The sequence below is a fragment of the Lytechinus pictus genome, chromosome 13 (genome assembly GCF_037042905.1).
Source record: "Lytechinus pictus isolate F3 Inbred chromosome 13, Lp3.0, whole genome shotgun sequence".
NCBI lineage: Eukaryota > Metazoa > Echinodermata > Echinoidea > Temnopleuroida > Toxopneustidae > Lytechinus > Lytechinus pictus.
In genome coordinates, this window is record NC_087257.1 from 23,151,071 (window position 1) to 23,165,000 (window position 13,930).

The following is a 13,930-nucleotide window of genomic DNA, read 5'->3' on the forward strand; positions in this document are numbered from 1 at the left end:
TTAAAAAATGATTTTCACATCACTGGAAGATCTATAGATTTAGTATTTTTGTGATTTTAACTGTATCTGTAGAAATATTCAAAATCATATCCTATATAATGATGATAATTCACGTTTCACATTCTCATGACTATTTGTGATATTTATTCACCCACTATAGATTACCGTTACGAAAATGGTTGGTAAACACTGAAGTGCTTTATTTTCAAATTTATTTTGAAAAGACAACAAATGCTTTATAAAATAAAAAGAGTTATGACATGGGGTGAATTTGTGAATGAACTTTATTATGCTATTTCATGCACAATATTCAGATATATACATTATCATCTCCAATATTATATGAAAAAATATTATACATGTCTCTCATTTAAAATATTAAAAACTGAATCTAATTTCAATGATTTCTTTAATCATTTTGAATGATGATCAATACTTCTATAAGTACCACGCTTAAATAAGCACACATCTCGCTAATGCTGAATTTATTCAATTGTATAACATAATTCTAAGGGCCTATAATTATCCATCTCTTAGGAGACATTGCCGTTCTAATTATTGCAACAGTATACCTTAAAAATATTCTTTATTTTTGGTAAAGTTCGAACACAAACAGCAAAAAGGCATCAAATAATTGTTATTTGGGGGAAGTAGAGAGAACAACCAAGGCCCCAATAGCACAGATTTTAGTGATTGATCCCAGGGGGGAAGGGGGGGGGGGGGGAGGGCTCACACTACCATTTCAAGTTAGACACCATGCTCATACAAATAAGAATGTAAAAGGCAAGTCTAGATCTGGACGTTAGTAGTTATTTGTTCGGTGAAAGAGGACTAGTATATGGTGTGTATACCTTATGCAATGAGTGAGTGTAGGGTTTTCCAAACAAATAACTACTAACGTAAAAATCTAGACAAGTAAAAGGCAAGCGCTGCAATTTCGTGAGATGTTCAGACTATTGGGGGAGGGGGGTGATGAGACGACCCCCCTCCTATTACCCCCCCCCCCCCCGATCGTGGGCCATGTTAGAAAGGGTTGTTCTACACAGCTGGGCGATGCACCTGTGTACAATGAAAAGGGTCTAAAAATTGTAAAGCTCAGGAAAACAGAGTATATTTTCCACCAGCTCATGAAAATGAGATACTTCATGTAATATTCAGGGTGGGGAGATCATGACAATATATTTTATGATTCTTTTCAAAGATGATTCCTTGTTTACTCTCCATCTTACGGTCCATGTCATGTACAAGCCAGGTGTCCACATTGTAATGACAGTGCCCCCCCCTCAATTAATCTCACAATTGACCTGTACCATTGATCCTATATATCAATGCAATCAATCATAGTAATCAAGTCCTATGATTAATCGCTTAGCTTTGTGCAATGAGGCCCAGATTATCATCTGTCATAGCACTGTCTAAATGGCAGTAGAATAATAAGAATGAGTTCTTATATAGAAACACACAATACATTATCAATAGTCTCTATACACATAAAAGGTGAATTCACAATTCACCAATTAACAAGGTTTAACAAGATCTGGGGTCCGTTTCAGAATGAGTTGCGTTTGAATGCAAGTCAAAAAATCAATCGCAAGTCCCAAATGCGCGCTGTTGATTGGTTGAAAATCAAGTTGCACATAATTTTTAGAGTTGCGATTGATTGCAACTCTTTCTTTAACGGGCCCCTGAATCCATCAAATCTGTTATCTGAATAATAAATGCCTTGCTTGCAACACTTAATATGTTATCTATTTTCTTTCCTGAGCTAATAAAGGGGGCCACTTTACAGAGACATGATTTCTTATGGAAACCCTCAGATATTACAGTCAAGCCTGCCTTAGCTGCCACCTGCTTATAGCTGCCACTCAAAATCCCCCACACCTTTTTTTTATAATTCTATTGATCAATGTAATGGTAAAAATCATTGCTATTGTGTTTTCCTTGAAATGAAATAAAATTGAAGAAAAAAAAAATATTGTCAATGGTAATTTGATGACTCTTGCACATGACAGGATATGGGATTAGATGACAATCAAAAAAATATTGTGGCCAATCGAATATTTTCATTTTTTTCAATTAGGTTTTATTATAAACATATAATAATAATTAATAATTGGCATTTATATAGCACTTTATCAATCTACGACTGTTCAAAGTGCTTTACAATTATTATTACCCGCTCACTGGATTCATAGCATTTCAAGCAGCCTGTTAGGCGCACACTTGCTAAACCAACCACAATGACGGTTGTTTCCTACCGGTACCCAATTAGCACCTGGGTGAGAGTGGCAAAGTGTGGATTGACGCCTTGCCAAAGGGCGCTAGGCCATGGTGGGATTCGAACACACGACCCTCTGATTAAAAGGCGAGAGTCAGAACCGCTACACCACGGCGCTTCCACATAAAATATACCGGTAGCACAAATTCTTTCTATCTGGCTTTCAAAGACTCAATTATGAATAACCAAATATGTTCCTGAGCACATTCTAATGATTTATCTACATATAGTTACTTTGGAATGGTTGGAAAATTTAAACAATAACATCAATAAAACTAACATTTATATTTATATTGTGCACATATCTATTCTGCATGATACTCAAGGCGTGTACAACATAAAACGAAACAAAAACTATGAAAAGTAAACAGTGTCAATACTAGAGTCTGGTGTTGGAAGCACAATTTAGATTGCATTTCCTACCTCCAAAACCTATTCTGAGTTTACACAATTAAATGTTGACAGCTCACACAACTAGAGAGTGACTTTTAAGGACCATTTCCATTTTATGTTTGGTGCTATACTCGTGTAAAATTGACAAACACATAGAAGTGGGGAGGGGGGGATGTTAGGTTGAACATTTCCATCCCCCTTCCTCTTGAATCCTGGAAGTAATGGGATGATATCTGAGTTTTATTAAACTTTAAAGGGGGAGTGAACTGTGTGTAGTCTCTCATTGACTGTGTGTTATAAAAACATAGTCTTAAAATGTACGTTTTCAGATATCTCCTAATACTACAGAGAATAAATTGACCTATAATTGTATTTATATAGAGAAACTAAAATGTTTTGAGAGGAAAAGTAATTGTTTTGCTACTTGGTTACATAATTATTGCGGTATAAATGTATTGAGTAGCTAATTAGCATGTTATCATTCAAGTGAGTCTATATTACTAGACTACACTAGCATTATGGGTCAGGAAACTGGCCAGGTATGAGTAGTTGAGGTCTTGAGATGGCGCTATTGGTTCCTATCTGCTTTAAGGAACAAATTATAACATTTTTTTAACAACAATGTGAGAGGTGATTATCATGGAGCCAATGTTGACCATTTTTTAAAACCTTGATGTCATGATATTTTCATTGACGGTTGACCAAATAGAATAATGATAGTATATGAGCATTAACTCAATCACATGTATGATTTCATAATAGGAATAATGGATTACATTGTCGGTCCTCTTCATAATATAATCATTGATTCATCACCTGATTAATCACAAAAAATATAAATTTTTCATATTTTCATTTCATTTCTGTAATATACAAGCAAAAAGGCAAAATCAATGTGATAAAATATTATACAGTCACATAAATGTATAACTTAATTAAATAAATACATATTTATTTCATCTTTTTGAACCTTGTGGAAAAAATATACAAGATATTAATATATTAAAATATATTAAAATAAGGAAATTCAGTCTTTTCTCATAATTACATGAATATTACGACTTGAGTGGCTAATATTCAAGATCAATCCTCTCTAAAAATTTTCTTTCTCACATATTGACAAAACCAGACAACTCCGTCCAATTCTTTTCTCTGATAAAAGAAAGAATAATCATTTCGCAATTAGCAAAAATATTAAGCCTGAGTCGAATCGATTTTAAAATCGGTGTTCGATCGATGTCATCGAACGCCGATGCAGATTTTGCAAAATCGGTGCATCGAAAAAAAAAAAAAAAACCTTGGCCGGCCGGCCGATTCATTTGGTTCACACAATCAAACATCAAAATAAACAGTAATATCCGTCTCGACTACTACTTACTTCATTTATATTGCCCCCAAAATGAAACGGATTGTGTAATTATGATGCCTATTCACCATTAATTTGAAGTTTATTTCGATCATAGTTCGAGTCTTACTCGTCTGCACGGCTCGTCTGCTCGTGCCGAGATAATTTATGCACGATGAATTTATGAATGGAAGTCGCCATTGATCGTGCATGTGCAGTACTGTGCTTTAATCAAATCAGAAAATGGCCGGAAAATGGATGCGATCAACGTATAAAAGTAAATCTTGCTTTCATGAACAATATTAATATCATGACCATAGAACATGATTTAATCGTAATATTTAACAATAATTTGCATATGATAATCATTAATATGAATTTAGAGCTTGATGTGAAACGTTTGTATTTCGTTTCAATTTTCAATGGCGGACATCACATGACGATCGACTTGAGTGAGTGGAATCGCACTTGTCTAAAAAAATAATTACACGTCAGGATTGATTATCGAACATTGTCAACATGTAGAAACTCTTTTGATGATCGTAATATCACCATATAATAATATTTTACATGACACAACAGAGAAAAATTACATTTGATATTTTTTCCCATCAATTTGAAGCTTGTTTGTGCCCAACTTTGGGCTCTGATTTCATGAATGGAAAATATGTCAGACGTCATCGAACGCGCATGCGCATTGTGCTTCTTTTCTCGGAGCTCGGAGACGTCCAGAGATGGAATAAAAAATAAAAATAATGCCAGTATAATACTATTAATTCTTCCATATTAACATAACATACTTTGCTGACATCGTCAATATTTTTAGTATGGCCATAAAATCTTATTAAATCGTAATTATTTTACATCCAATAATAATTTATATGAAGTTAGAGCTCGATCCGAGACATTCGTATTTATTTCGATCACAAGCTCTTGTGTCTAAAATAAATGGATTATCATTATCAGGATTAAGTCTCGAACATCGTCAGAACTCATATTTTCCAATCTTTCCTCACAATCGTTATATATCAGCATTGAATACCAATTCAAATGACCATCCAGAGAAAATTACGTATTTATTTCCATCAATTTATTTGGAGCTAATTTTGGATCCAACTACCCCGCCAACTACACAATCTCAGGCAAGTTACAGCGCTCTCCCCGCTGTTTGCACTTGTTAGATGGCGCTGGCAAGCATGCCTGTCGTTTCGGGAGAGTGAGTGAACGGGGCTGCGGACGGGGCTGGTCTGTGCGAGGCTGGACTGCGAATGCTAGTTGACCGAAAATCATTCGGATCGACTCTGCGTGATTCATGTCTTTAATATTGTTTCATTTTAAACTTATATGTTATCATCTGCAAATATCATTGTTGAAGATATTTTGGGAAGAATTCTGCATTGCCCCCGGCCTTTTTTGTGTTTTGTGATCATGGAAAATACAAACGAACTCTGCTTTGTCATCTGCTTTTGCAACGCTCACCCGGCGCGGCCAGCGCAGACCGTCAGTGCATGTAGTGCATGCATAGCGCATGCATCGACGGCCGGCCGGAGCAAAAAAAATGACTCGATTTTCCCCGCCTTCAAATTTCGATGCATCGATGTTCGATCGAATTAAAGCTGTCGAACACCGGTTTTCAAAATAATCGATATGACTCAGGCTTAAAAAATATTTAAAAGTAATTCACAAATGGAAGTATTTCATTTAGCTTTTTACACGCATTGGTAGATTGCAAACAACAAAACAATTGGAATAATTACAACATAAATTAAAGGCAAAGAAATGGCACTGAAAGATTCTCTGTATTATATCCTCACTTACATTAATTTTTAGTCATACTCATTCAAAATCCTGCAGTATCACAAAAGTATTTCAAATTTCAAGAGCACATTTTATAGCTTACTATGAAAGAGAAGTTATGGAAGAATAATCACGTCCTTTACTACTGTAACTACTACCTCAGTCACATCAAATATAATTACTTGTATGATCAAGTTTTAAATGACTATACAGGCCCTAGCCCCATAGCAAACAACTTAGTGTTTTGATTGTACAATTATGGGTGATATGACATATGCTCCTGCGACATTTGCTCTGGTCTTAATATCTCAGAGGGCATAGGGTTAGAGGTAGGATTGTAATAGTGTGTTTGGTTCAGAATTATGTCAAGATTAGGATTAGGGTTTATTTAGTATTGGAGGTTAGGATTTATGAGTGGCTTTAATGTGGAGATTTTTCATCGCAGCAATTATCACCGGAGCAAATGTCATGGAACCCATTTATGTTACTGATTGAGGCAAGGTCTTTTTGTAGCAGGCCACCAAAGCAACAATAGTCAAACCTGTATTAAATAGCTACCACCTTTATAGAAGGGTCACCTGTCTACACGTATAAAAAAGGATTACATTTTTGATAACTTCCCCCAATGAAATGCATGTAACAAGAGTATCACTAAGGCGAGCACATAATACGCCCACCTGTAACATGAAAAATGGAGTTATTGGTCAAGCAAGCAAAGTGGAAGGTGGCGACTTCACCTCTGACCTTCTGACCTCAAAATCAACAGAATTGCTGGGATTTATGCTATTATCATACACACCAAATTATATGAGCCTAGGTTAAGTTCAACTAAAGTTATCGTGTTAACAAGGACTTCAGAGGGGTAAGATGAAAACATATCACTGTGATCTTGACCTTTGGACCCCACAATCAATAGGCTTCCTGGGATCCATGCTAGTATAATACACACCAAATTATATGAGCCTAGGTTAAGTCAAACTGAAGTTATCGTGTTTACAAGGAAAAGTTATCAGACAGACGGACGGACAGATGGACGGACGGACATCAGGCTTGATACCATAATACATCCCATCTAGGACGGGCGTATAAAAAGGAACTAGTGAATAAAGACCACCTGCACATGGTGCCCATTTACCTTGTCTCCCTTGACTGGGCTTTATATACGGGTGAGGTTTCACTGTATTAACTGATAAATAAATAATTTCAAATGTGTCACATTCCCATCACACCAAACACAGAAAAGACAACAGATTCCAAGAAATAAAAGCAATGAATGATAAGTGAAATAAGAATATCTGACTTATAAAAAAAATAACATAAATCAAGGGTTGGTAGGCGATCAAATCCGAGTGCTCTTGCCTGATCGGATATCCATCCTCAATGATCAATTTCCTCCAATTGGACTGCAAGCTGTAGGTCCCCTAGGTGAATATGATGGACCTTGTCCATCTAATGTTAAATATGAGCAATTTCCTTTCTTCTGAATCTATGCTGAATGGTATGAGTTTCATGGATGTTGCTCTTGTGTTTCCATGGTGATATTACAATGGTAGGCATTCGATCATGTGACCTGATCGATGTTAGACTTTGCAGAGCTATCCATGCACTGTCAATATTTCATAGCATACGATTAACGATTTCATTTTCTTTAATGTTTCAAAAGCGTTCTTTAGGTCTGTCCAATGTTATCACATCCGTCCAGCGACCAAATTGGGAGGGGCTTGTGATCATGTGACCTGCTATAACAGTTTGCAGCCCCACGATTGAGGTACCAACAAATGCGTCCATGTATCCTGCACAGGGGAAAACAAAAAGAATAATTACTAAAGAAATTTAATTAAATCATTTTGAGTTGAATTGAATTGAAAACTACTCAGTCATTGTATGTATTTATCAACACTTCCATGAAATATTTGTATTGCTCATTTTCTATCTTTCTCTTTTCTTCTTTATTCTTCTTCTTTGTTCATTTTCATTCTTTTCCTCCTCCTCCCCTTTATCTTCCTCCTTCTGTTTCTTCATCTATACTTATTTTGGTTCCATGACATTTGCTCCAGAGAAAATTGCTCTGCTATAAATTCCACACACTAGTCAAATGACAAAATTTAACACTGGCTTTTACACTATACCCTACACTAAACCTTACCCTTAACCTAGCATAAAACCCTATTTCAATCCTAACTCTAACCCTACATGTACATCTTAGATTAAATAAAGCCCAGAGTAAGTGTTGCAGGAGCAAATGTTGTGTCACTTGTAATTTATCGACTTCATCTCCTTGTACTTCTTGTTTTGAACAAAATATTGGCGAATGCCAGTGACGTTCTAATAAATTCAATTCAATTCATCTCCCTCTTCCTCAATTTCTTCTTCATCATCATCATCATCAATATCATAATCATTGTCATCATCATCAACATCATCATCAATATCATCATCATCATCATCATTATCATCATTTATTTTTACACATGTATGTGCAAATGTTATGCAATTTGTTTCATAACCTGTACACATGTGAATATTGTTGGTAAATAAATAAATCAAATCAAATCATCATTAATATTATTCTTAATATTCTCCCTTGAATCTACCTACCGACAATCGTTTAACATTCATTAGGTGTTTGTTGTTTTCCTCAAAATCAAAGATCATTTTTGTTTTGGGGGTGGGCTGATAAGTATTACAAAAATTTATTATAAAAAAAAATCTTGGAATGGAAACTTACCCTATCATAATCACAGGAGAATCTTGCATACCATTCTAGACTGTATAGAACTAATATTATACCCATTCCGGAGATCAGAGTGATCCACATGAAGATATTCCAGACAGCTGACTTCCACTCGCCGGTAAGGAGAAGGGACATGGGCACTGGGAATGGCATGTAGAGAAATATTGAAGATAAAGAGGAATTCTAGGCTACATTCTACAAAGGGACGTGGTTGATCTGATTAACTTAAATTATTGAAAGCCATCAATATCAGAATTCTTTATTCAACTATGGAAAGCTATCAGCATGATAATTCTTTTATTCAACTATGTAAAGCCATCAGCATCATAATTCTTCATTCAACTATGGAAAGCCATCAGCATCATAATTCTTTATTCAACTATTGAAAACCATCAACATCATAATATTCAACTATGGAAAGCCACCAACTTCATAATTCTTTATTCAACTATGGAAAGCCATCAACATCATAATTCTTTATTCAACTATTGAAAACCATCAACATCATAATATTCAACTATGGAAAGCCACCAACTTCATAATTCTTTATTCAACTATGGAAAGCCATCAACATCATAATTCTTTATTCAACTATGGAAAGCATCAACATCATAATTCTATATTCTTCATAAAAAAATCTTCACTATTATTCACCATTGGTGGTTGCCAGAAGCATTCTTATGCTCCGTCCTTCACGTTTTTATTTCTTTCTAGGGATCACGATAACTAAAGAGCTGTTTGATGAATCAACTTCAAACAAGGTCCAAGTACCGGTATTGGAGTGATAATGATCTGATTAGTGTTTGGGGGTTTCAAGGTCAAAGTTCACAGAGGTCATTACATACATTTAAATATCTCATTCTCACAATAAATGAAGAACTGTTTGAGGGTTCAACTTTAACTTTGCAGTGAATAATCATGGGAGTGACAATAATAAGATTAGATTTGGATCATCAGCTCAGAGGTCAAATGTCACATAGCCCAAAGCCCCAAACCCATGCTATTAAGTCAGTTAAAACCAAGTTCCAGATATATATGTGTATATAAATATACTACTAACCTCCGAAACCCACAAAGAATACTAACAGGACCGGATAGAAGTATCGAAATGCCATGACAACGATATATTCATGGAATACAGCTGATATTGCAAACACCATCAAGCTACTTGTTAGTCTTCCGAAACCTGCAAGCTAAAGAAGACAAAAAGAGAAAATAAAAGATTTTTATCCAAACTATAGACATTAAGCATATTTCTAGTTGAGCTTCAAAAAAGTGGGGATATTGTGGGATGATTTGAGGTGATCAGGGGGTAACACCTCTCAGTAGAAAGACAAAGATGAGGGATGATGCATCATAAACATAATGAGATGGTTAATGCGAGGGTCATAAGAAAGCTTTTATGTACAATAAGACTGGATAACAGAATGCTGGATGTACCGGAAGGATTGTTTTTTTTGGGGGGGGAGGGAGAGTGCATGTATTTTTTCAATTGATCAATTAAATTGATTTCAATTGATGTCTTTGTAAAAGCAGCGTAGATGTGACCGGATCTGTGAATGTATATAAAACAGGACTTCTGCGACACCTTGAGTCATCATGCATCACTCCACAAAAAAACAAATGAATAAAAATAAAAATGAATCTGACACTTTCTGTAGACACACACCAAATTGTGGTGAAATACAGTGAGCCCTAGGACATAATTGATATGCTTCAATGTAATACTGTTGTCTCTTGATACAATAATCTGGCATTTATTGTAAACTCCATCTAAACTTTTTCTGTCAACTTAACCCTAATTCTCCCGGGGGGGGGGGGGGGGCCATAATGGCCCCCCCCCTCGACAGTTTTCGCGATATATCCGCTGCGCAAATTTTTTTACCTCGCCGCTCACTGACTTTTTACTTTCAAGTCTCGCGCAAATTTTGAGACCAAATTTGTGACGACCGGATACGCGGTTACGACATTACGCAACATTATGTAAGTGCATGTCAGACCCAAAATTGCTCACAAACGTGATTTCATGTACAAAACCAATGCAAATTGTGTATTTAGCCAAAATTCATAAATGTATCATTATTTCTACTTTTACTGATTGAATTTAATTAATTTTGCCTTGCTTATGATCAGAATTAAGTCTGGAACGATTTCCATTGAAAAAACAATAAAAAAACAAAAAGTAAAAAAAACAAGGAAATACATAAGAAATTCATAAAACAATAAAATACATAAGAAATTGATTTCCAAACTGAAGTTTTTTTTTATTGCGATTGTTAAGAATGCTACAAAAAATATTTTAACCAAAAATTAGCATTCTAGGAGCTTTATTTAGTGAATTAGAGCAAAAAGTATGATTTATGCATAAATTAGCATAATTAATTCATATAAAATAAAATCTCATTATTTTGGAAAATTTTACCATACAGCCTTGTAGATTACATCGCACACAACCAGCGTGCAAATTTTTGCGTCGCTCGAGCGATCAGCGGCCGAGATCTTAAGGGGGGGCCATAATGGCCCCCCCCCCCGGGAATGACAAGAATCAAAATACCCCAGGAGATTGAGGGTTAAAGGGGAAGTTCACCCTGACAAACATTTTATTGTAAAAATAGCAGAGAAAATAATAATAAATATTGGCGAAGGTTTTAGGTAAACGAATCAAACAATTAAAAAGTTATAAGAATTTAATTATATGATTTGTGACATCATATGTAAGCAGCTTTCCCACATATTATATGGTAAAAAATCAATGAAATGTCATTTTCTCAGAAAATTGAAAATGACTTTTATTGCACCTTCTCGTTATGAACCATTAAAACAAACGAAATTTATGCATTTTAAATTACATAACATATGGGGCAGTTGCTCATTTAAGACGTCACATATCAAAAACTTGAAATTCTAATAGCTTTCTTAATCTTTAATTGATTTTCCTCAAACCTTCACCAATGTTTTTTTTATTATCTTTTCTGCTATTTTTACAACAAAGTTTTCGTCGGGGTGAACTTCCCCTTTAACAATGACGCTATTGATATCAATTTTTAAGGGCGCATTCTATACACTACATGTATATTAATATTATATATTTTGATAATATACATGTAGGGCCACCAATTTCACTTTTTTAAAGTGATGTATTCTATTATCAACCAACCTATCAACATTAATGTTATGCTTACCTGGCAGTCCCTGTAAATATATGTATAGAGCCAGTCATGGACGACAATGTTCCATGTTCTGTAGTATGTGGAGTAATTCTTACATGTCCACCAGTCCTGTAGCAAGAGATATCCAACAATGTCATCCAGCCCACGAGTGGAAAATAAATAAATAGATAGATAAATAAAAAGAAAGAAAGAGAGAATGTAAAATGCATGAAGCCATAAACCAAGATCACTTAAATCACTTGACTGAATCTCTCAGCCACACAACCTGGGGTGACAGAGCCTTCTACAATGTACATCTCTGGACCAAAGCTGTGGAATAGCCTTCCCCAATTTATCAGGAGAGCAGAGACCCAATCAACTTTTGAGTCTTACCTGAAGACCTTTCTGTTCCCCACTCCAACATTATCGCAAGAATAACTCAATTGTTTGAAGACACTGAAATTTGTGAGATATTTCCTATTTTTGAGCAAGCGCCATGAGCGCCTAGCTGAGGTGGATACCGGCGCTTTACTAGAACCCATCGTCATCATCATCACTTGAAGCAATTTCATAAACTTTGTTGTCATGTCAATTTTTTAATGTGTTCATTATTTTCCTTTCTTTGGGGGGGGGGGGGGTTGGTATGGAATTTTGACAATTTTGTCAAAAAAGATAGAAATATGAATTTTTGTTTGAAATCTTTCGATTGGATTAAAAGCCACATCTGTGCAAAGATACAGTAGATCATAAGACATGAATTAAATTGGCTTTAAATAATGCCTTCATGACATACATGAGGGCCTGTAATTGCTGTGAATTTCAACTTCTGTTTCCATATGACCCTTTAGGCCAGTACGATATTTCTTATCGAGATGTTTCTTTCATTTTCCACAAAATTTTCATCTAATTGGGTCGCAGATCATTAAATGGTCCCCACAAAATGATAGAAAAACAAACAAAAGTCCCTATCAGGAATGGCGTCACACACACACTGAAAAGCAAATCGAACCACTACATCATTATCTAATTAATTAGAAGCAAGATGAGATTACAGTGTTATTTATCTATCCAGATACCTTTGTATCGACATCACATACTATTTTAAGTGTAAAGGTAATTCTCTTGGATCTACATACAAAGTTCAGATGCAAAGTCAAGAGGCTTGTACCGAGTTGATCTGCAGTTCAAGGTCTCCTAGCACAAAGCAAAGTAATTGATTGTATTATGATTTGTATAATTGATTGCATATAATTATCAATGCAATTTCTTGTTAAGATCATTCCAATAATCAATGATTATGCTTTGTGATACAAGGGCCTGTGAGTTTGAATGAGGCATGATTCTTAAAGAAAACGGTACTTCAATAACTGATCATGCCGCATTGATGTAGCTCTGACATTTTGTAATTAGTATTAGACAAATGAAAAAAAACAGTTAAAACTAGTCTTTGAAGTATAGCAACCCAAAATATCATAATTCAAAGGACAAGTCCACATTAACAAAAATTTCGTCAAAATCAGATGTCAAATAAGAAAGTTATGACATTTTTAAGTTTCGCTTAATTTCATAAAACAGTTATATGCACATCCTGGTCGGTATGCAAATGAGGAGACTGATGACGTCATCCACTCACTATTCCTCTTTGTTAGTGAAACAACAACTAATTCCTCCCTGCACATGTGGAATTAGCATTGTTTAAAACTATATGGTTCAGTCAAGTCTGTCCTTATTCAAATCTGTAAAAATGAAATATTGTATAATTCAAACAACAAAAACAAAAGAAATAGTGAGTGAGGGACATCATCGACTGTCTCATTTGCATGTCACTGAGTTGTGCATATCACTGTTTTGTGAAAATAAGCGAAATTTTCTTATTTTACATCCGACTTTGATGAAATTTTCAGCATTATGCTGATTTTTTTGGGTCTATTTATTCAAATCAACATTTTTCTGGGATGGACTTGACCTTTAACTGCGTTCAATCTATGGGCTGGCCAGAATTGGCAGAAATCAGCCAGCACTGTTGAAGGTGGTCAATTGTAGGAACAACAATGTTAAGGCTCAAGAAGAGAGCAATGTCCCATATATACTAGTTGCAATTTGGAATTACCTTGTAAAACTGCCTGTCTGCAAATCGTAGCATTTCGGCAAAGGCATTGAACCAGGAATGGAGTATTGCAAAGAAGGCAAGTAAAAGCATGAGTGTAGCCGGGAGCATGCATGTGAAGATTGCT

The 13,930-nt window shown here is 35.2% G+C and overlaps 1 protein-coding gene across 2 annotated transcripts in view; it reads right to left on the reverse strand.

Annotated features, from left to right (window-relative positions):
- Window positions 1-2,060: 2,060 nt before the first annotated feature.
- The window catches only part of LOC129275263 (sterol O-acyltransferase 1-like), a 32,495-nt gene continuing 20,625 nt past the window's right edge, over window positions 2,061-13,930 (reverse strand). Inside the window, exons 9-14 of one of the 2 annotated variants that reach the window (XR_010295435.1) lie at window positions 13,807-13,930; window positions 11,730-11,825; window positions 9,608-9,740; window positions 8,542-8,687; window positions 5,675-7,606; window positions 2,061-3,804 (exon numbers count right to left, since the gene is read on the reverse strand). The exon at window positions 13,807-13,930 is cut by the window's right edge and continues 104 nt beyond it. Coding sequence is in view for 1 of the 2 variants with exons in the window: in XM_064108381.1 (XP_063964451.1) it covers window positions 7,553-7,606; window positions 8,542-8,687; window positions 9,608-9,740; window positions 11,730-11,825; window positions 13,807-13,930 (553 nt within the window). In the remaining variant the exon portion in view is untranslated. Of the gene's footprint in view, window positions 3,805-4,721; window positions 7,607-8,541; window positions 8,688-9,607; window positions 9,741-11,729; window positions 11,826-13,806 lie in introns of those variants that run through there. The other variant, XM_064108381.1, reaches the window with a different exon arrangement.